This window comes from Bombina bombina, chromosome 3 (genome assembly GCF_027579735.1).
Source record: "Bombina bombina isolate aBomBom1 chromosome 3, aBomBom1.pri, whole genome shotgun sequence".
In the NCBI taxonomy this organism is placed as follows: Eukaryota; Metazoa; Chordata; class Amphibia; order Anura; family Bombinatoridae; genus Bombina; species Bombina bombina.
Genome location: NC_069501.1, coordinates 781898693 through 781923066, shown reverse-complemented (window position 1 = coordinate 781923066; position 24374 = coordinate 781898693). Strand labels below are relative to the sequence as shown.

At 39.5% G+C, this 24374-nt stretch overlaps 1 protein-coding gene across 1 annotated transcript in view; it reads right to left on the bottom strand.

Moving 5' to 3' along the window:
- MRPS9 (mitochondrial ribosomal protein S9) overlaps positions 1-24374 on the bottom strand; it is a 601112-nt gene that overhangs the window by 12818 nt on the left and 563920 nt on the right. Inside the window, exons 6-8 of the mRNA XM_053707665.1 lie at positions 15002-15087; positions 14368-14443; positions 1319-1487 (exon numbers count right to left, since the gene is read on the bottom strand). Of these exons, the coding sequence (XP_053563640.1) occupies positions 1319-1487; positions 14368-14443; positions 15002-15087 (331 nt within the window). The remainder of the gene's footprint in view (positions 1-1318; positions 1488-14367; positions 14444-15001; positions 15088-24374) is intronic.

The window sequence follows — 24374 nt, the reverse complement described above, 5'->3', positions numbered from 1 at the left end:
GCATGTGTCTGAAGTACTGTATGCTTTAGTAATAGTATACACTTGAGCACTAGATGGCAGAAGGGTTTGCACAATGTATAACACAGGTAAAAGCACTGCTCCAGATACCTGAATTCTCCCGAGCCAACCTGCTTTTCAACAAAGAATACCAAAAGAACAAATGAAATTTGATAATGAAATTAAAATGCTCTGTCTGAATCATAAAAGAAAAAATGTGGGTTTCATGTGCCTTTAAGCCCTGACTGCTCACTGGCGAATTAGCAGCTCTTCTACATTTCACATGCACAAAAGCAAATACATGTTTTTCTCAGTAGAGGAAGATCTGTTCAAAAGAGAAAAAAATATTGTAATGGATTTTAAAAAGTCATTTTTTTTTTTTTAAGATGCACCAAAGCAAAAATGACTTTTGAGACCCCTTAAAGGGCCATTTATTGGCACAAGCTTAAAGGGCCATGATACCCAAATGTTGAAACACTTGAAAGTGATGGAGCATAGCTGTAAAAAGCTGACTAGGAAATATCACCTGAACATCTCTATGTAAAAAAAGAAAGATATTTTACCTCAAAAATTCCTCAGTAGCCACATCCCATTGTAAAAGACTTCTAAGCAGCAAATCAGTATGTCTGTCCCGGGACAGCTAAGGGAGTGAGCTTACGTGCACACTCATCTTATTTCCCTATTCAGTTTAATGAAGTTTACTATGAAATCTCATGAGAGTTAAGTAAAATCTCATGAGATCACAGTAAAAGAGTTCATGACCTCAGCACTGCTGATGCTGATTGGCTGCTGTTCATTTCTTCACTTTTTGTAAAAAAATTTTTACCTGCAGCCGAGCAACAGCTGAGTATAAGTTTTTACACAGAACTTACTCTGCTAAGCTGAGGAGATTGTGAGGTAAAATATCTTCCTTTTTTACATAGAGATGCTCAGGTGATATTTTCCTGTCAGCTTTTTACAGTTATACTGCATCAGTTTCAAGTGATTTAGCATATGAGTATTATGTCCCTTTAAGTTTGTAATGTATATTAAAATATCCTCTTTTAAACACTGCAGAGAAAAATCATAAGTTTAATGTGAACTATGTGGTCTATAATAGCACATAATGACATCAGCTGCACATGATTCTGCATACAGGTAGCAATTATATAGCACATAGCCCCACACTGTTAGACACACACGCTCCCACAATTCACATCCACATTTCTCAGCCATTATTGGACTGTACACATTAATGCCCTGATTACACTCTGGGCTTTAGCCCCTGGTAGCTTCCTTTTTAACACATTGCTTGTGCTGGGGTGCACACTGATTGGATTACCTTCTCCCGTGCTGTATGCTACACCGCTCTCATCATACTGCAGAGGATTGACCACCTGTTTATTGGACTGGACTTCAAGCTTTTTGCAAAACGTAAGCACATATTCCTCCTCAATGTTGCAGCACGGTAGATTCACTAAACGTTCCATCATCTGTATAAAGAGGACGTACTAAAAGCAAACAGTGCTCATTAGGAGGCGTTGCAGTAATCACCTGCTATTGTTAGGAGTTTTACAATAAAGGTCTCTCATTATCATTCTCTGTCAGACTGACACTTTTAGTAAATGGATGTTCATTTTAAGAATGCAAGACATTACATTTCTATGCTCTACAAAATTTCCCCGAAACTATTTTCAGACAACAGTGAATCAAAGCTCCTTAGTGATTTAAGGGATTATATCACAAACCATTCTAAATTATATGAGCCTTCAAGAATTTCTCTTCTTGCCAGCTGTGTCAATTTGCATTTTCTGTTTTTCTTCTTTTTATATATAAATATTTCCTACAAGTGTTTATAACAATTTTCAGTTCTATTAAATAAATGTATAGTATTCATTTAGTTGCTGGATATAGCACTTGACTTCAGCTATAATTCAAGATATAATTTTGTTCTTCGGGATAAAAAAAGGAACCTATACATATTTATATATATATTTTTATACAGAATATAAAAAACTATAGATAATTGTAATAGTAACTCCGAAATCTTTAAAATGAACCACTGAAAAATACTGCATTACAGTTACAGTGTGATAGCAATGCACAGGTGCTCCATAAAATAACTAACTGAAGGATCTTATTCCAGTTCATAAGACAAGCTGTATAAAGTGTCTTACATGAGTTTTGAGGAGTTTTCAAATTTAAGACCATTCTAATTCATTAGAAAACCAAGATATCATGTGATTCTTCAGTGGCTTCACACCAAAATATTCTGCATTGAGACAACTCAACAGTACTAAAATCAACGCAACTTTTGTGTTATATTTGGAGGTTTTGGTCTTAACAGACGACATTTTTGTGTTGTTTCTTGTGGCATGTCGCTGCTGTTTATAAGCCCCCCGCAATGCTTTCTGTTCACGCTCAGTTTGTAAACATGATCATTTTCTGGTTTCAACTTAAAAAACACAGTTTTAATCACACATTTAAATTGTGAAACTTGTATACAACTTAATTACGATCATCAGAATGTTTATGTAAGCAAGTAGTTGAATGTTTAAGTAAAAAAAAAAGAAGTTAATTCTAAAAATACATACAATTATATGAAATTGAAGATTGCAGTCATAGACTGATATTACTGAATTAGTAAATATAGTGGCAGTCGGCACTAATCATCAATATTGAATCAGTCATGTTTTACTTTGGTTGTGTGTTTGCTTTCATAAAGGTGTTTGAAACATTTTTTCTTACATTTTGTTCACATTTAACCAGCTGCTATTTTATACTTTACAAGCTACAAGCTTTCAGTGCACTAAGATGTCTAAAAAAAGTGATCATTTGCGTTTTAAAAGCTATTAAAAAGGTATACACTCTTTATTGCTTTTTTATGTTATTTTGTATGCATTCTTTTAAGCAGGTGACAGAAATTGCATGCTTGTTTATGTCTAGTAAGCAGTGCAACCCCAAATGCCCACCTTACTAAAGCACATATAACCTTTAACCTCATAACATTAACATAGCTGTAAAACTGGTTGTGTTACAGTACTTTTAAATTGCTAAAAATTGCAATTGCAGTCTGAAAAGTCTCTGACAAATTAGCACATGCATATTAAAATGTTCTTTTCATTTATAGGTCATTCAATAAAGCAGACTTTCTGATCTTCACCAAAGGCACGGTTAAACCATTTTCCAGACTGCTGGTGTGTATATTCAAAAGAAAAGTGGTCTCCATTCTCAACATAATCAACACAGGTACATATTAAATAGTCTGAGAAATATAAGCTGCTTTATTGTTTATTATCTGCTCAACAAAGAGACAATCAAGCCATTTAAAAACCCAAGAGGCACTTGGCTAAAAGGGCAGACTCTTGAAATAAATTATTCTATCATATTCTATGTTTTTTTTTTCTTTCTTGCACTTGAGCAAGCGATTATAAAGTAAACATGTGGAAGCCTGGTGCAGGATGATTTGAGCTAATATACTCAATGAAAATTTAATGTAACGAGTTTGTAAAATGTTATCAGCTTATAATGGTACTCTCTACACACACACAATTGACAATTAGCATAAGATATTAGATGCATTATTCTTAAAATATTTTTTTTTAGCTTTTTTTCTCCTCATCATGCAGTAGCTAAACCTTTCTGCTGTAACTTTTATTTAAATCACATTATGCTAAGCTGATAAATACACCAGCATCAAACTTCAGGTATGCAATAGATCTGAAAAAAAACTATACATGAACATACAAAGTAAAAGAAAGCCATTTAAAGGGCATTAAAAGACTAATCAAAGAAAATGATTTAAAAGGACCTAGATTTCTCTTTGCATAAATGTTTTGTAGATCATCTATTTACGTATATAGCCCATCTGGGGGTGTATTTTGCTTATTTTTAAATACATTTGTGCTGATTTTCAGACTCCTAACAAAGCCCTTATGTTTTATATGTATACTGATGTATACAGACTTCAGATTGCTTCTGTTTGTACAATGGGTCTTTTCCTATAGAAACAGAATTTGATGGTAGATACGATCCAAAAAGGCCCATCAAGTCTACCCATATTTCGTTAATTTTTTCGTAGGATAGCCTCATGCACGTCCGAGGCATTTTTGAATTCCTTTACAGTCTTTGCGTTTACCACCTCAAATGGAAGTTTATTCCATGAATCCACCACCCTTTCTGTAAAAAAAAAATGCTTCCTCAAATTTCTCCTGAATCTGCTACCCTTGTTTTGGCATTTATTTTGTTGTGGAAAATGCTTTCAGCTTCTACTTTATTTAGTCCCTTCATATATTTGAAGGTTTCTATCATGTCACCTCTTTCCCTTCTATCCTCTAAACTATACATATTTAGATCATAGAGTCTTTCTTTGTACGTTTTATACTTTAGACCATGTACCATTTTAGTAGCCCTCTTTTGGACAGCTCCTAGTTTATTGTTATCTTTCTGAAGATATGGTCTCCAGAACTGTACACAGTATTCCAGATTTGGCCTTACTAATGATCTGTAAAGTGGCATAAGAACCTTGCTATTTCTGCTACTAATACCTCTCCCAATGCATCCAAGTATTCGACATGCCACTACTGCATTGTGTACCAAATTTTAAATCATCTGAAATAATAATTCCCAAGTCCCTTTCTTCTTTAGTTACAGTCAGTAATTTACCATTGAGACTTTAATTGGCCTTTGGGTTTTTGGATCTTTTATGCATAATTTTGCTCTTGGTAATATTACATTTCAGATTCAATTTATTTGACCAGTCCTCAAGTTTTTTTTTTTAACATCACTGTTCATTTGATCAACCCCTCCTGGAACATCAACTCTGTTACAAATTTTTGTATCATCTGCAAACAAGCAAACCTTCCCTTTAAGCCCACTTCCAATATCACTTATGAACATGTTAAACAAAACAGGTCCAAGAACTGAGCCTTGGGGAACACCACTAGTAACTGACGCCTCATTTGAATGTACTCTATTAATTGAAGCCCTCTGTCGTCTATCTTTAAGCCAGCATTCTATTAACTTAATAATCTTAGCATCTACTCCAAGGCAATACATTTTGTGAATAAGTTTGTTGTGTGGGACAGTGTAAAATGCTTTGCTAAAGTCTAGATATGCAACATCTACAGCTCCTCCCTGGTCTATTAATTTAGTTACATGGTCAAAGAAATCAATTAGATTGGTCTGACATGATCTTCCAGCGGTGAAACCATGCTGTCCTTTGTCTTCTAAGTTGTTTGTCTGAAGGAAAGACAAGTCTTTCCTTTAAAAGAGTTTCCATTAATTTTGCTGCAATTGAGGTCAAACTGACTGGCCTATAGTTAGCAGAATCTTCCCTACTATCCTTTTTATGAAGAGGGACTACATTGGCATTTCCAGTCTTTTGGAACAACTCCTGTTAGAAGTGACTGATTAAACAAATCAGCTAATGGAGTAGCTATCACGGATCAAAGTTCTCTTAGAACCCTTGGATGAATATTATCTGGACCCACAGACTTATTTACTTTTATTTTTTTGAAAAAGCCCTTGAAACCTCTTCGTCTGTAAAAAGAAAAGTACTACTCACAATATCATTTACAGTAACATCTCTTAATAGAATCTCAATATCTTTACCATCTGTTGTAAAGACTGAACAAAAGTAATCATTTAAAGTGAATGTAAATTTTGATGCTAAAGTGCCCGTTTTTTAAAAATTTGATTAAAAACAGGCGCACTTTAATTCATCAAATTTACATTTCACTAGTGTTGTGAAAAAAAACTTACCTTTTACTCTTGACAGCAGCTCCAGCTTCCTCCACCCGTTGCAAAGTCTCTTCCTGGGTCTAAAATGATGAATCCGGCTTCCTCCAACCACTGCGTTGAATCAGACACTGATTCCCCCGGGGGGGAAGCTGTGATTGGAGGATGACCTATCCATCATTTTTGACATCAGAAATGGCTTGCGACGAACGGAGGAAGCTGGAGCTGCTGTCAAGTTTAAAAGGTAAGTATTTTTTCACAACAGGAGTGAAATGTAAATTTTGATGAATTAAAGTGCCCTGTTTTTAATCGAATTTTTAAAAACCAGGCACTTTAGCATCAAAATTTACATTCACTTTAAACAGTTTGCTTTTTTTTATCTTCTTCCACTACTCTATCATCATTCTTGAGTCTTACTATCCCCTCTGTAAGTTTTTCTCTTTTCAATGATATATCTAAAGAAGGTTTTGTCACAGTTTTTTACAGATTGTGCTATTTTCTCTTCTGCATCAGCTTAAGCCTTTCTGATGAACTGCTTTCCCAACTTTTGATGGGTTCTCCATTTTTTCTTATCCTCTTCTGAGCCAGTGAGTTTGCATTTTTTATAAACTGTCTTTTTTGTCTGCTCTCAGCCCCTTTCAGTGGGTTTCCAAGCATAATCTCATCAACAGTACTAAATTGGGAGCTTCTAAGTAAGTTTTTAAAAGGTTTTATACTGGATATTTTTTTATATCAGAGTCTGTGCATATTCTTCTTTATAGTAGTGTCTATTACATGCAGTTATAAGAAAATTGATGTATACCTTTTTGTAAAGCACCCTTTTATTACTGTAATAGCTTAGCAAAATAGTAAGTTAGTACTCAAATCAAATGCTTTAAATACCTAGGTCAGAACTCTTTCAATTTAGGAGGTTGCAGTAAACTCCCCAAAGTGAATCGTGTAAGCATAGCATCTCCATATTATTTAACAACACTGGGCAAGTCAATTCCTCTGTACCTAAAAGGTAGAGCTCTACCTAGCCAAGGAACTGCTGCTATCTAGCTGGGGGGGGGGCAGAATTAGAAGAGATTATGGTATTTAGTTCATGAGAAATATGAACTTACACTAAAGGGACTGGGTGGTGCAATGAAAAGAAAATGTACTTTATAAAGCATAATTTATTCAGAAACGTCCCCCATGTAGGCTTCTGTTTTATGGAAATTTCATTTATAGTAAGATAATGCACCAACAGATTTCTGATAATCATTACTGAAGATTTTAGGTTAGCTAAGAAAATGGTGACACCATCAGAGAAAAACAGAATTTATGTTTACCTGATAAATTTCTTTCTCCAACGGTGTGTCCGGTCCACGGCGTCATCCTTACTTGTGGGATATTCTCTTCCCCAACAGGAAATGGCAAAGAGCCCAGCAAAGCTGGTCACATGATCCCTCCTAGGCTCCGCCTACCCCAGTCATTCGACCGACGTTAAGGAGGAATATTTGCATAGGAGAAACCATATGGTACCGTGGTGACTGTAGTTAAAGAAAATAAATTATCAGACCTGATTAAAAAACCAGGGCGGGCCGTGGACCGGACACACCGTTGGAGAAAGAAATTTATCAGGTAAACATAAATTCTGTTTTCTCCAACATAGGTGTGTCCGGTCCACGGCGTCATCCTTACTTGTGGGAACCAATACCAAAGCTTTAGGACACGGATGAAGGGAGGGAGCAAATCAGGTCACCTAAATGGAAGGCACCACGGCTTGCAAAACCTTTCTCCCAAAAATAGCCTCAGAAGAAGCAAAAGTATCAAACTTGTAAAATTTGGTAAAAGTGTGCAGTGAAGACCAAGTCGCTGCCCTACATATCTGATCAACAGAAGCCTCGTTCTTGAAGGCCCATGTGGAAGCCACAGCCCTAGTGGAATGAGCTGTGATTCTTTCGGGAGGCTGCCGTCCGGCAGTCTCGTAAGCCAATCTGATGATGCTTTTAATCCAAAAAGAGAGAGAGGTAGAAGTTGCTTTTTGACCTCTCCTTTTACCTGAATAAACAACAAACAAGGAAGATGTTTGTCTAAAATCCTTTGTAGCATCTAAATAGAATTTTAGAGCGCGAACAACATCCAAATTGTGCAACAAACGTTCCTTCTTTGAAACTGGTTTTGGACACAGAGAAGGTACGATAATCTCCTGGTTAATGTTTTTGTTAGAAACAACTTTTGGAAGAAAACCAGGTTTAGTACGTAAAACCACCTTATCTGCATGGAACACCAGATAAGGAGGAGAACACTGCAGAGCAGATAATTCTGAGACTCTTCTAGCAGAAGAAATCGCAACTAAAAACAAAACTTTCCAAGATAATAACTTAATATCAACGGAATGTAAGGGTTCAAACGGAACCCCCTGAAGAACTGAAAGAACTAAATTGAGACTCCAAGGAGGAGTCAAAGGTTTGTAAACAGGCTTGATTCTAACCAGAGCCTGAACAAAGGCTTGAACATCTGGCACAGCTGCCAGCTTTTTGTGAAGTAATACCGACAAGGCAGAAATCTGTCCCTTCAGGGAACTAGCAGATAATCCTTTTTCCAATCCTTCTTGAAGGAAGGATAGAATCCTAGGAATCTTAACCTTGTCCCAAGGGAATCCTTTAGATTCACACCAACAGATATATTTTTTCCAAATTTTGTGGTAAATCTTTCTAGTCACAGGCTTTCTGGCCTGAACAAGAGTATCGATAACAGAATCTGAGAATCCTCGCTTCGATAAAATCAAGCGTTCAATCTCCAAGCAGTCAGCTGGAGTGAAACCAGATTCGGATGTTCGAACGGACCCTGAACAAGAAGGTCTCGTCTCAAAGGTAGCTTCCAAGGTGGAGCCGATGACATATTCACCAGATCTGCATACCAAGTCCTGCGTGGCCACGCAGGAGCTATCAAGATCACCGACGCCCTCTCCTGATTGATCCTGGCTACCAGCCTGGGGATGAGAGGAAATGGCGGGAACACATAAGCTAGTTTGAAGGTCCAAGGTGCTACTAGTGCATCCACTAGAGCCGCCTTGGGATCCCTGGATCTGGCCCCGTAGCAAGGAACTTTGAAGTTCTGACGAGAGGCCATCAGATCCATGTCTGGAATGCCCCACAGGTGAGTGACTTGGGCAAAGATTTCCGGATGGAGTTCCCACTCCCCCGGATGCAATGTCTGACGACTCAGAAAATCCGCTTCCCAATTTTCCACTCCTGGGATGTGGATAGCAGACAGGTGGCAGGAGTGAGACTCCGCCCATAGAATGATTTTGGTCACTTCTTCCATCGCTAGGGAACTCCTTGTTCCCCCCTGATGGTTGATGTACGCAACAGTTGTCATGTTGTCTGATTGAAACCGTATGAACTTGGTCCTCGCTAGCCGAGGCCAGGCCTTGAGAGCATTGAATATCGCTCTCAGTTCCAGAATATTTATCGGTAGAAGAGATTCTTCCCGAGACCAAAGACCCTGAGCTTTCAGGGATCCCCAGACCGCGCCCCAGCCCATCAGACTGGCGTCGGTCGTGACAATGACCCACTCTGGTCTGCGGAACGTCATCCCTTGAGACAGATTGTCCAGGGACAGCCACCAACGGAGTGAGTCTCTGGTCCTCTGATTTACTTGTATCTTCGGAGACAAGTCTGTATAGTCCCCATTCCACTGACTGAGCATGCACAGTTGTAATGGTCTTAGATGAATGCGCGCAAAAGGAACTATGTCCATCGCCGCTACCATCAACCCGATCACTTCCATGCACTGAGCTATGGAAGGAAGAGGAACGGAATGAAGTATCCGACAAGAGTCTAGAAGTTTTGTTTTTCTGGCCTCTGTTAGCAAGATCCTCATTTCTAAAGAGTCTATAATTGTTCCCAAGAAGGGAACCCTTGTTGACGGGGATAGAGAACTCTTTTCCACGTTCACTTTCCAGCCGTGAGATCTGAGAAAGGCCAGGACAATGTCCGTGTGAGCCTTTGCTTGAGGAAGGGACGACGCTTGAATCAGAATGTCGTCCAGGTAAGGTACTACTGCAATGCCCCTTGGTCTTAGCACCGCTAGAAGGGAGCCTAGTACCTTTGTGAAAATCCTTGGAGCAGTGGCTAATCCGAAAGGAAGCGCCACGAACTGGTAATGTTTGTCCAGGAATGCAAACCTTAGGAACCGATGATGTTCCTTGTGGATAGGAATATGTAGATACGCATCCTTTAAATCCACCGTGGTCATGAATTGACCCTCCTGGATGGAAGGAAGAATAGTTCGAATGGTTTCCATCTTGAAAGATGGAACCTTGAGAAACTTGTTTAAGATCTTGAGATCTAAGATTGGTCTGAACGTTCCCTCTTTTTTGGGAACTATGAACAGATTGGAGTAGAACCCCATCCCTTGTTCTCTTAGTGGAACAGGATGAATCACTCCCATTTTTAACAGGTCTTCTACACAATGTAAGAACGCCTGTCTTTTTATGTGGTCTGAAGACAACTGAGACCTGTGGAACCTCCCCCTTGGGGGAAGTCCCTTGAATTCCAGAAGATAACCCTGGGAGACTATTTCTAGCGCCCAAGGATCCAGAACATCTCTTGCCCAAGCCTGAGCGAAGAGAGAGAGTCTGCCCCCCACCAGATCCGGTCCCGGATCGGGGGCCAATATTTCATGCTGTCTTGGTAGCAGTGGCAGGCTTCTTGGCCTGCTTTCCCTTGTTCCAGCCTTGCATTGGTCTCCAAGCTGGCTTGGCTTGAGAAGTATTACCCTCTTGCTTAGAGGACGTAGCACTTTGGGCTGGTCCGTTTTTACGAAAGGGACGAAAATTAGGTCTATTTTTCGCCTTGAAAGGCCGATCCTGAGGAAGGGCGTGGCCCTTACCCCCAGTGATATCCGAGATAATCTCTTTCAAGTCAGGGCCAAACAGCGTTTTCCCCTTGAAAGGAATGTTTAGTAGCTTGTTCTTGGAAGACGCGTCAGCCGACCAAGATTTCAACCAAAGCGCTCTGCGCGCCACAATAGCAAACCCAGAATTCTTAGCCGCTAACCTAGCCAATTGCAAAGTGGCGTCTAGGGTGAAAGAATTAGCCAATTTGAGAGCATTGATTCTGTCCATAATCTCCTCATAAGGAGGAGAATCACTATCGAGCGCCTTTATCAGTTCATCAAACCAGAAACATGCGGCTGTAGTGACAGGGACAATGCATGAAATTGGTTGTAGAAGGTAACCCTGCTGAACAAACATCTTTTTAAGCAAACCTTCTAATTTTTTATCCATAGGATCTTTGAAAGCGCAACTATCCTCTATGGGTATAGTGGTGCGTTTGTTTAAAGTAGAAACCGCTCCCTCGACCTTGGGGACTGTCTGCCATAAGTCCTTTCTGGGGTCGACCATAGGAAACAATTTTTTAAATATGGGGGGAGGGACGAAAGGAATACCGGGCCTTTCCCATTCTTTATTAACAATGTCCGCCACCCGCTTGGGTATAGGAAAAGCTTCTGGGAGCTCCGGCACCTCTAGGAACTTGTCCATTTTACATAGTTTCTCTGGGATGACCAACTTTTCACAATCATCCAGAGTGGATAATACCTCCTTAAGCAGAATGCGGAGATGTTCCAACTTAAATTTAAATGCAATTACATCAGGTTCAGCCTGTTGAGAAATGTTCCCTGAATCAGTAATTTCTCCCTCAGACAAAACCTCCCTGGCCCCCTCAGATTGGGTTAGGGGCCCTTCAGAGATATTAATATCAGCGTCGTCATGCTCTTCAGTAACTAAAACAGAGCAGCCACGCTTACGCTGACAAGGGTTCATTTTGGCTAAAATGTTTTTGACAGAATTATCCATTACAGCCGTTAATTGTTGCATAGTAAGCAGTATTGGCGCGCTAGATGTACTAGGTGCCTCCTGAGTGGGCAAGACTCGTGTAGACGAAGGAGGGAATGATGCAGTACCATGCTTACTCCCCTCACTTGAGGAATCATCTTGGGCATCATTGTCATTATCACATAAATCACATTTATTTAAATGAACAGGAATTCTGGCTTCCCCACATTCAGAACACAGTCTATCTGGTAGTTCAGACATGTTAAACAGGCATAAACTTGATAATAAAGTACAAAAAACGTTTTAAAATAAAACCGTTACTGTCACTTTAAATTTTAAACTGAACACACTTTATTACTGCAATTGCGAAAAAACATGAAGGAATTGTACAAAATTCACCAAATTTTCACCACAGTGTCTTAAAGCCTTAAAATTATTGCACACCAAATTTGGAAGCTTTAACCCTTAAAATAACGGAACCGGAGCCGTTTTAACACTTTAACCCCTTTACAGTCCCTGGTATCTGCTTTGCTGAGACCCAACCAAGCCCAAAGGGGAATACGATACCAAATGACGCCTTCAGAAAGTCTTTTCTAAGTATCAGAGCTCCTCTCACATGCGACTGCATGCCATGCCTCTCAAAAACAAGTGCGCCACACCGGCGCGAAAATGAGGCTCTGCTTATGCTTTGGGAAAGCCCCAGAGAAATAAGGTGTCTAATACAGTGCCTGCCGATATTATAATATCAATAAAACCCAGATAAAATGATTCCTCAAAGCTAAATATGTTTTAAAACTGAATCGATTTAGCCCAGAAAAGTCTACAATCTTAATAAGCCCTTGTGAAGCCCTTATTTACCATCGTAATAAACATGGCTTACCGGATCCCATAGGGAAAAATGACAGCTTCCAGCATTACATCGTCTTGTTAGAATGTGTCATACCTCAAGCAGCAAGAGACTGCACACTGTTCCCCCAACTGAAGTTAATTGCTCTCAACAGTCCTGTGTGGAACAGCCATGGATTTTAGTTACGGTGCTAAAATCATTTTCCTCATACAAACAGAAATCTTCATCTCTTTTCTGTTTCTGAGTAAATAGTACATACCAGCACTATTTTAAAATAACAAACTCTTGATTGAATAATAAAAACTACAGTTAAACACTAAAAAACTCTAAGCCATCTCCGTGGAGATGTTGCCTGTACAACGGCAAAGAGAATGACTGGGGTAGGCGGAGCCTAGGAGGGATCATGTGACCAGCTTTGCTGGGCTCTTTGCCATTTCCTGTTGGGGAAGAGAATATCCCACAAGTAAGGATGACGCCGTGGACCGGACACACCTATGTTGGAGAAATCAAGGTTACTTCCATTTAGCACGCAATCTCATTCAGTGAATAAGGAGACAACAATCTGCACTATTGTTTGGTTCTATAGGAGACTGGCAGGAAAGGGGAGCAAAATCCTAACACACAGACTGACAAAAGTAAAATAATGTTGCTCTTAAAAAAAAAGAAAGAAAGCATTATGGCCAAAAGCATGTGGACACCCTGAGTAATTATAGAGTTCAGGTGTTTCAGCCAAACCCATTGCTAACTTAAAATCCAAGACATTGCCAATTAATCTCCATAGACAGACAAGCTATTGAAGAGCGCAGTAACTAAACGTGGCACTGTCACACACATGATAGTTTGTGTGACCTACTAGATCTGCCCCAGTCAACTGTAATTGCTATTAGTGTAAAGTGGGAGCATCTAGGAGCCACAGCAGCCCAGCCACAAAGGGCTAGACCAGGAGTACTGAAACAAGTGAATAGCACCCATCAACTGCTGCATCACTCACTACAGAGTTCCCAACATCAGCACAAGAACTATGCGTCAGGCGTTTCATGAAATGTGTTTCTATGGCCGAGCAGCTGTGCAAAAGCCTCAAATTACAATGTTATGTGTTGGCTGGAGTAGTGTAAAGCACAATTTACTCGCCATATTGGGTAATAGAGGGCCCGATGATCTAAAGGTCTCTGAGCTGATACGATTATTTAAGAATGCCCGTCCTATTTCCCTGGTGGAATGGTATAAAGACACTTTTTACTCTGAAAACAGGGAGTCTCGCTAGGGGGCGTATAGTGCATCTTTGTATGGGGAGGAGATGCGGACATTACAAAAGTGCGCAATAAAATTTGCATTTTAAATATTTTGGAAAACAAAATCCATTTACACAAAAATATGCAGAAAAAATTGAATTGTTAATGTGCACCAATTCTCTGACACTCTCTGGATACACACTTGTGTAACAGTTGTTTCTAGATATCCCGGTTGAGAATATTTTTTACTCCATATAGTCAGGAACAAATTGCAAACATATTTGCTCGGAAATGGTGAGTTATGCCTTCCAAAAGATCATTTTTGAAGCGGTATGAAACTACCAACTTTTGTATTGTCTATTTTGAAAACTAATGCTTTAAAACATTCTATAACTTATTTAAAAAAATGTTATTGGCCTGGTTTCACTGCACAGTTTACCCTCCCTCAGTTTAAAAAATGAGTTTCCCTTTCACCAGTCATTCGGAAAGCTGAGTAACTAAGTACTTTTCAGTCACTGTTTAAAATCCATGTGCAACAGAAAATATGGAATTTTACTATCCATTTAAAGCGAAGCAAAACAGATCATATATAGTAATGCATAATTTTTTTTGTCAAACAGAATAATGAATTTATTAACAAACAGAAGGAGAATATGAGAGGAATGAATGGTAAGTTGGGTACATGCATTATACAGTCAGTTTTGTATGAATTCTCCATAACACAAGAATTTTCTCCTTTTGTATCAGAAATGGTAATTACTTACATCTTGGTCTGACACCTTTTCTACCAACATATCCTCCAATTCTTCTTTAATCAACCATCTACTGCCAATCAGGTTTCTGTTCAAAACAAACACACCACATTACACCTTCTCTAATTATTCAGGCAATTAGAGACGCATCACCTGATATCACTGATATTGGCATCCGTGGCTTGATGATATACCTAAATGCTGCAGAAAATCACAATTTCAACTGCTTACTATAAATAGCAACTTTATATGAGAAAGGCAGTTTGGCTCCAATGAGAGCAGGAAGTCATATGACTGCTCGGGGACAGAAAAGTTATTTTAACCTCTTGGGTGCCATAGTGGGCTGCAACACTTTGAATTACAGTGAGCTGCAGCCTTGCCTGACAGGCAAGGGGTTAAAATAAAGAAAGAAAGCAGTCTCTGAAGTATTTAAAGAATGGTCTAATGCAAACCGATGGGCAGTATTTACTTATCATTGATATCTTAGACATGTTCATTACATAGATCATATACATACAGTTACATTTATAATCTAATATTTTCTGAATGTTCAAAAACTGCATTCTTTTGATAGGCAAGCTAAATAGGGAGAACTTTGTATGTACAACAAAGGAAATATTGTTCTTCTATAAATTAAAATACTTACATCTGTTTCATATTTTCTAAGAATAAACCTTTATTCTTCAGCTGCTCTTCATGATTCTGAATGGAGAGATATTTAGCATAAACGTCCTGTAATCAGAACACAAGAGAAAAAGAAAATGTAAAGTTAGGCAGTGATCGATTAGCTCTATATTTTAGTAAAGCAGGGTATTAGGTCTCATAGCATTTTGAAACTGCAGAAGTATCTTCTATTAATGAACACAAGAATATACTGTACATATATATATATATACACACACATACACAAACTTCTATATAAACACATGCTACAAACCTGCATATTAAGCCAAACTATGTAACATTTATAGTACATTAGATCCAAAGAAAATAACTATGTCTTGCAAATGAAGAAATGTGTAGGATTTACTAGGATAGTGAATTAAATGCCTCATTATCATGACATAGTATAATGTGCTAAATATAAGCAGTATGATAATAGCATGCAGACCCAGATCATACTGAATAAAATGGTTCAGGCTCACATACAATTCAAGCAAGGGTGAGGCCTGACAAAAAGTACTAGAGGGCCCCAATATGCGCTTAACCTGAGGATAAACACCCCATGTGGAAACCAGTGCTTTGCTAGAAACTGATAAACATGACCCCCCCTCACAAATCACTACTACTAAACTATAACAATTACTATATAACTGTGGTTGTATATAAGCAACAGCTAAAGGTTTTATTAGTAAACATGAATAAAAGAAACATGATAATAGTATCTAGCTAGTTGCAATGCACAGAACAAGCTAGTTGAAAGCATTTCTCAGTGAGTCTTTATCACAGACATCAGGAAAACGAGTGATCTGAAGTTCTGAAACTTTATGTTGTCTGCAGAAACCAGACCAGTGCCAGGAACACATGGGGAGTACTAAAGACAGTTGGCTGTAAACTCACACAATTGTGCAGCACTAAATCACACACCCCTATGCTGACATTAATGCTATATAAAATTCACATTTAACAGTTGTAGCAACGGGCACAGAACATCAGAAGACGCATAAATGCACTACTACCATTAGAGGCTTATGTTTCTCCACAATGACATACAATGTACACAACAATAACATGCACTAGGGCTGCAACTAATGATTATTTTAATAATCGATTAATCGGTCGATTATTTTTTTCGATTAATCGACTAATCGGATAAAAAAAGAATCAATAATGGTTTCCTATATTTTAAATAAAATTCACATACTGAGTGTTACAAATATAAACTTTAGACTAAAACTTTACATTAACACAACTGTTTGTCCAATTTTTAAGCAGCAGAGCACAGTTTTATAATTACACAAAACCAAAAACTTTTTGAAAAAAGGTAGAACTTTAAATATGTAGACTATCACTGTTTCACTGTTTCTAACATTCTGTTATTTACTCTTTCAGAAACTTTGCATTGAAATGCAAAAATCTCAACATGTCCACATGCTTCTGGCTAAGGCTGGTTCTCTGTTTACAGCTATATTTCCTGCAGCAGAGAAGAGGCACTCAGATGGTGTTGAGGTGCTTGAGATGCATAAGTAGGGTTTTGCCAATTTCACCAAAGTGGGATATTCACCAATGCAAACTGTTTTCCACCTTGGCAAGGGGCCTCTCAATAAAGTACTCCTTGACTTCATTCTAACATTCTTCATTCTATTTAATATCTATATGCAATTGTAAATAACCAGCTATAAGGTTAAAGGAAAATATCTAGTCCACTTTAAAAATAACAGATATATACTTATAAAGGTTGAATCTGGTACATATAACAATTTATTAAAAATATATATATAAAAAAAACGAATAAAAAGAACTAAGGACTATATATATCAATAACAGGACAAAGCCTTACACATTTATTTATACAGTACATATAATCAGCAACAGCAAGCAATACGCTAATAATTGTGCAAACAGATAATAGTGCACATCAATTCAAATAACAACCATCAATCTAGGGGCTAGGTGAAAAGCATAGTTCCAAATCACCTGATTTAATATAAACAATCCAAATGATGACTATTATATCTCGGTTGCACATAAGCCAAGGGTAGTTGTAAACTTATACTGTCCTGAAAAAGTTAAATTTAAACGTCTGTAGACGTCCTTTGGGTTAAGGACATAACCATAAAACACAATACCATGTGCAGGAGTTTATTGGAGTGAAGCAGCTGGTGCACAGACCAACTAATCTATTATGAGATTCGTTGACAACTATTTTCATAATCGATTATTACCGATTATGACGATTAGTTGTTGCAGCTCTAACATGCACAAATAGGGCTAGATTATGAGTGGAGCACTAAGTTACGTGCAAGCGTAAAGGGGTTTATTGCGGGTGTTTTGCGTGCATTGGGTTTTTCAGCTCGTATTACAAGTGCAAAGTAAACGTGATTACTTGAGCACAATTGAAGTTAACGCGTCAGGATAGCGTGACCTGAGCTCTAGTTAACTGTATTGCGAAACAAAAAAGGATCACAAAACACATAAAAAATACATTGAAAAGAACAGTTACATTCATAATAATATCATCTAAAAACTAAATTTATGCTTAACTGATAAATTACTTTCTTTTACGATATGACGAGTCCACGGATTTCATCCTTACTTGTGGGATATTAACCTCCTGCTAACAGGAAGTGGCTAAGAGCACCACAGCAGAGTTGTATATATAGCCCCTACCCTTCCCCTCCACCCTCAGTCATTCGGCTGAAGGTTATAGGAAGAGAAAAGGAAAGGCTAAAAAAGGTGCAGAGGTGACTGTTTTCAAAGTTTTCAAAAAATAAAATAAACCTGTCTTAAAATAACAGGGAGGGCCGTGGACTCGTCATATCGTAAAAGAAAGTAATTTATCAGTTAAGCATAAATTTAGTTTTCTTTTACAAAGATATGACGAGTCCATGGATTTCATCCTTACTTGTGGGAAACCAATACCAAAGCAATAGGACACGGATGAAAGGGAGGGACAAGACAGGAACCTAAACGGAAGGCACCACTTTTTGAAGAACTTTTTTCCCAAAGATAGCCTCAGAAGAAGCAAAAGTATCAAATTTGTAAAATTTGGAAAAAGTGTGAAGGGACGACCAAGTCGCAGCCTTACAAATTTGTTCCACAGATGCATCGTTTTTAAAAGCCCATGTGGAAGCCACAGCCCTATTAGAATGAGACGTAATTCTTTCAGGAGGCTGCTGTTCAGCAGTCTCATATGCCAGGCGGATGATACTTCTCAGCCAAAAAGAAAGAGAGGTAGCCGTAGCTTTCTGACCCCTACGCTTTCCAGAATAAACAATGAATAATGAAGATGATTGACAGAAATCCTTAGTTGCCTGTAAGTAAAACTTTAAGGCACAGACCACGTCCAAGTTATGTAACAGACGCTCCTTCTTAGAAGAAGGATTAGGACACAAGGAAGGAACAACAATTTCCTGATTAATATTCTTATTCGAAACAACCTTAGGAAGGAACCCAGGTTTGGTACGTAAAACCACCATATCAGAATGAAATATGAGATAAGGCGAATCACACTGTAATGCTGAAAGCTCAGAAACTCTTCGAACAGAAGAAATAGCAACCAAAAACAGAACTTTCCAAGATAATAATAGTTTAATATCTATGGAATGCATAAGTTCAAACGGAACCCCTTGCAGAACTTGAAGAACTAAATTCAAACTCCAGGGAGAAGTAATAGGTCTAAATACAGGCTTAATTCTAGATAGATCCTGACAAAAAGACCGAACATCTGATACATTTGCCAAACGTTTGACAAAGCTAAAATTTGTCCCTTTAAGGAACTTGCTGATAACCCTTTCTCCAATCCTTCTTGGAGAAAAGACAAAATCCTAGGAATCCTAAATTTACTCCATGAGTAACCCTTGGATTCACACCAATAAAGATATTTACGCCATATCTTATGATAGATCTTTCTAGTGACAGGCTTTCTAGCCTGTATCAAAGTATTGATAACTGAATCAGAGAATCCTCACTTCGATAAAATCAAGCGTTCAATCTCCACGCAGTCAGTTGCAGAGAAATTTGATTTGGATGTTGGAAAGGACCTTGAATGAGAAGGTCCTGTCTCAACGGAAGTTCCCACGGTGGCAGAGAGGACATGTCCACTAGACCCGCATACCAAGTCCTGCGTGGCCACGCAGGCGCTATCAGGATCACTGAAGCTCTCTCCTGTTTGATTCGAGCAATCACACGTGGGAGTAGAGGAAACGGCGGAAACACATAAGCTAGGCTGAACAACCAAGGTACTGCCAAGGCATCTATCAGTTCGGCCTGAGGATCCCTTGACCGGGATCCGTATCTTGGAAGCTTGGCATTTTGACGAGATGCCATCAAATCCAATTCCGGTCTGCCCCATCTGAGACTCAATGAAGAAAATACCTCCGGTGAAGTTCCCACTCCCCCGGATGAAAAGTCTGTTGACTTAGAAAATCTGCTTCCCAGTTCTCTACCCCTGGGATGTAGATCGCTGACAGATGACAAGAGTGGGCCTCTGCCCAACTGATTATCTTGGATACTTCTATCATCGCTAAGGAACTCCTTGGTTCCCCCCTGATGATTGACATATGCCACAGTCGTTATGTTGTCCGACTGGAATCTGATGAATTTGGCCGAAGCCAACTGAGGCCACGCCTGAAGCGCATTGAAAATCGCTCTCAGTTCCAGAATAATGATTGGAAGTAGAGACTCCACCTGAGTCCAAACACCCTGAGCCTTCAGGGAGTTCCAAACTGCACCCCAGCCCAGAAGGCTAGCATCTGTTGTCACTATCACCCACGAGGGTCTGCGGAAACAAGTCCCCTGGGACAGATGATCTGGCGACAACCACCAAAGAAGAGAGAGTTTCTGGTCTCTTGATCCAGAATTATCTTTGGAGATAAATCCGCATAATCCCCATTCCACTGACCGAGCATGCACAGTTGCAGTGGTCTGAGATGAAAGCGAGCAAACGAAACGATGTCCATTGCCGCTACCATTAATCCGATTACCTCCATACACTGAGCCACTGATGGCCGAGGAATGGACAGAAGTGCTCGCCAAGCATTCAAAATCTTTGATTTTCTGACCTCCATCAGAAATACTTTCATGGCTACCGAGTCTATCAGAGTTCCCAAGAAAGGAACCCTTGTCTGTGGAACAAGTGAACTCTTCTCTATGTTCACCTTCCAGCTGTGAGTTCTCAGAAAAGACAACACTGTGTCCGTGTGAGATTTTGTCAGATGATATGTTGACGCCTGAATCAGAATATCGTCCATATAAGGCACCACCGCTATCCCTTGCGGTCTGAGAACCGCCAAAAGAGAACCTAGAACCTTTGTGAAGATTCTGGGTGCTGTGGCCAACCCGAAAGGAAGAGCCACGAACTGATAATGTTTGTCGAAGAAGGCAAGCCTTAGAAACCGATGAAGATCTTTGTGGATTGGAATATGAAGGTAAGCATCCTTCAAATCCACGGTAGTCATATCATTGGATCATTGGCAAAATCGAATTTTCTCCATCTTGAATGATGGAACTCTTAGAAATTTGTTTAGACACTTGAGGTCTGAACAGTCGCTCTTTTCTGGGGACCACACATAGGTTTGAGTAAAACCCCTGTCCCTGTTCCAATTTTGGAACAGGACAGATTACTCCCATAGTAAAAAGGTCTTTTACACAGCGTAAGAACGCCTCTCTCTTTATCTGGTTTGCAGATAATTTTGAAAGATGAAATCTCCCTCTTAGGAGAAAATCCTTGAATTCCAATTGATAACCGTGGGTCACTATTTCTAGTGCCCAGGAATCCTGAACATCTCTTGCCCAAGCCTGAGCAAAGAAAGAAAGTCTGCCCCCTACTAGATCCGGTCCCGGATTGGGGGCCACCCCTTCATGCTGCTTTGTGGAAGAAGAAGCAGCAGGATGGTCCTCCTTTAAAGTTCTGAAAGAAACGAAAATTATTCTGTTTACCCCTCATTTTAAACGACCTATCCTGAGGTAGGGCATGGCCCTTACCTCCAGTAATATCAGAAATGATCTCCTTCAATTCTGGCCCAAAAAGGGTCTTACCTTTAAAGGGAATAGCTAAAAGATTATGTTTTGATGACACATCAGCAGACCAAGATTTGAGCCACAATGCTCTATGTGCTAAAATAACAAATCCTGCATTTTTTGACACTAATTTAGCAATTTGAAAAGCTGCATCAGTAATAAAAGAATTAGCTAGCTTAAGAGCCTTAATTCTATCTAAAATGTCATCTAATGGAGTCTCAACCTTAAGAGACTCTTCTAGAGCCTCAAACCAAAAAGCTGCTGCAGTAGTTACTGGAACAATGCAAGCCGTAGGTTGTAAAAGAAATCCCTGATTAACAAATAATTTCTTTAGTAGACCCTCTAATTTCTTATCCATAGGATCCTTGAAAGCACAACTATCCTCAATGGGTATAGTAGTACGCTTAGCTAGGGAAGATATAGCTCCCTCTACCTTAGGGACCATTTGCCATGAGTCCCGAATGGTATCTGATATAGGAAACATTTTCTTAAAATTAGGAGAGGGAGAAAACGGTATACCTGGTCTATCCCATTCCTTACTAATAATTTCCGAAATTCTCTTAGGAACCGGAAAAACATCAGTGTAAGTAGGAACTTCCAAATATTTATCCATTTTACACAATTTCTCTGGAGGAATCACAATAGGATCACAATCATCCAGAGTCGCTAAAACCTCCCTAAGCAACAGGCGGAGGTGTTCAAGCTTAAATTTAAATGGCATAGCATCCGAATCTGTCTGAGGCAAAACATTCCCTGAATCAGAAATTTCACCCTCAGACAGTAATTCCCTGATCCCCAACTCAGAGCACTCTGAGGGAACATCGGAAATAGCTAATAAAGCATCAGAGGATTCAGTATTTACATTAATACTTGACCTACTGCGTTTACCCTTCAACACTGGTAATTTAGACAATACCTCTGTAAGGGTAGTTGACATAACTGCAGCCATCTCCTGCAGAGTAAAGGAATTAGACGCACTAGAAGTACTAGGCATCGCTTGTGTGGGCATAAAAGGTTGTGACACTTGAGGAGAATAGGATGGCATATCCTGATTCTCTTCAGACTGAGAATCATCCCTAGGCACACTTACTTTATTTAAAATATGCTTTTACATTGTAAAGCCCTTTCAGTACAAAAGTTACACAATGTTAGAGGGGGTTGCACAATAGCTTCTAAACACATAGAACAATGAGAAACCTCAATGTCAGACATGTTGAACAGACTAGTAATACCACAAAAGTCGTTTAAACACTTATTTATTGTATAAAATAAACATTAGAAAAAACGTGTACTGTGCCTTTAAGAAAAGAAAAAGTGAACAATTTTTCCAAAATGCACAAAAAAACGTTAAATTATTCCCAAATTTAACTTAATATCGTTGGTTAATCCAAAAATTACTGCACCCAGAAGCAAGGGCAGAAATAAGGCTTTAGAAGTACTTATATCAACATCTAGTCAAAAGATAGATAAAAATACACTCTGCGCCTACCTGCCCCCAGGGTACTTCGAATCAAGTTTCCAACCCTTCAGACCAGCTATACAGTCCAGGAGCCACCGAGTTACTGTTTGCTGCTGCTAAGCCTGAAGAAATTGTGCCAAAATAGGCTCCACCCCTTAAGGTCAAAAGTCAGAGTAGGCCCAAACAACACCACATGGAAATGCAGCTTTGCACTAAAGTAAAAATACACACACAATATCTTTAAATCTTTAAAGAACATGTTGGGGTTTTCTGTTCCTTTACCCCCTTTACCCAATACGACGTATATATATACATCTTAGCTTCAGGAAGCTCCAGCACTCTCAGCTGTTAAGTAACAGCCGAGATCTGGAGCTCCTGAAGCTTCAGACATCAGCCGCATATGGAGCCGGAGCGTGATCGGTGCTCCGGCTTCATATGAGGGCAGATGCCTGATCGTTCCAGACGGTGACACTGGGTGTGTCACAGTCTGTAACGATCGTTGCTGGGGCCGGTGGGAGGTGTGGGCGGGAGGCGGGTGGGTGGCCCTACGCTACGGCAAAAAAGAGATAAAAGGGACAGGGAGGGATAGGGCAGCTACACTACAGAAAAAGTGGATTGGCATTGTGTGGTGGTCCCTAACTAATGATCAATGGAGGGAGCGGGGGGGGGACACTACGCTACAGATTTAAAAAAAAAAAAAAAAAGCAGTTTATAGGTACTGGCAGCACCTAAGATGGCAGCTAATAGGTAAAGGGGGGAGGTTTAGAGAGCTGTTTGGGGGTGGGGGGATCAGGGAGGTTGGGGAGTAAGGAGGGATCCTACACTGCAGAAAATATAAAAATATATATATTAAAAAAAAAAAAGGCTAGTTTTCATACAGGCAGACTGTCTGCCAGTACCTAAAATGGGGGTGACCAGTGTGGGGTGGGGGAGGGAAGAGAGCTGTTTGGGAGGGATCAGGGGGTGGGAAGTCTCAGGTGGGAGGCACATAACTACACTAAAGCTAAAATTTACATTTTAAAACTACCTAAGTAACCCCTTCACTGCTGAGAATAACAAGTGTGGTGCGCAGCTGCAATTAGCGGCCTTCTAATTACCAAAAAACTATGGAAAAGTCAAATATGTTTGCTATTTCTGAACAAAGGGGATCCCAGAGAAACTTTTACAAACGTTTGTGCCATGATTGCACAAGAAGTATGTAAATAATTTCTCTGAGAAACCCAAAGTTTATGAAAAAAGTAAAAACATTTTTTATTTGATTGCATTTGGCGGTGAAATGGTGGCATGAAATATAGCAAAATGAGCCTAGATCAATACCTTGGGTTGTCTATTTAAAAAAACAGAATTTATGTTTACCTGATAAATTACTTTCTCCAACGGTGTGTCCGGTCCACGGCGTCATCCTTACTTGTGGGATATTCTCTTCCCCAACAGGAAATGGCAAAGAGCCCAGCAAAGCTGGTCACATGATCCCTCCTAGGCTCCGCCTACCCCAGTCATTCGACCGACGTTAAGGAGGAATATTTGCATAGGAGAAACCATATGATACCGTGGTGACTGTAGTTAAAGAAAATAAATTATCAGACCTGATTAAAAAACCAGGGCGGGCCGTGGACCGGACACACCGTTGGAGAAAGTAATTTATCAGGTAAACATAAATTCTGTTTTCTCCAACATAGGTGTGTCCGGTCCACGGCGTCATCCTTACTTGTGGGAACCAATACCAAAGCTTTAGGACACGGATGAAGGGAGGGAGCAAATCAGGTCACCTAGATGGAAGGCACCACGGCTTGCAAAACCTTTCTCCCAAAAATAGCCTCAGAAGAAGCAAAAGTATCAAACTTGTAAAATTTGGTAAAAGTGTGCAGTGAAGACCAAG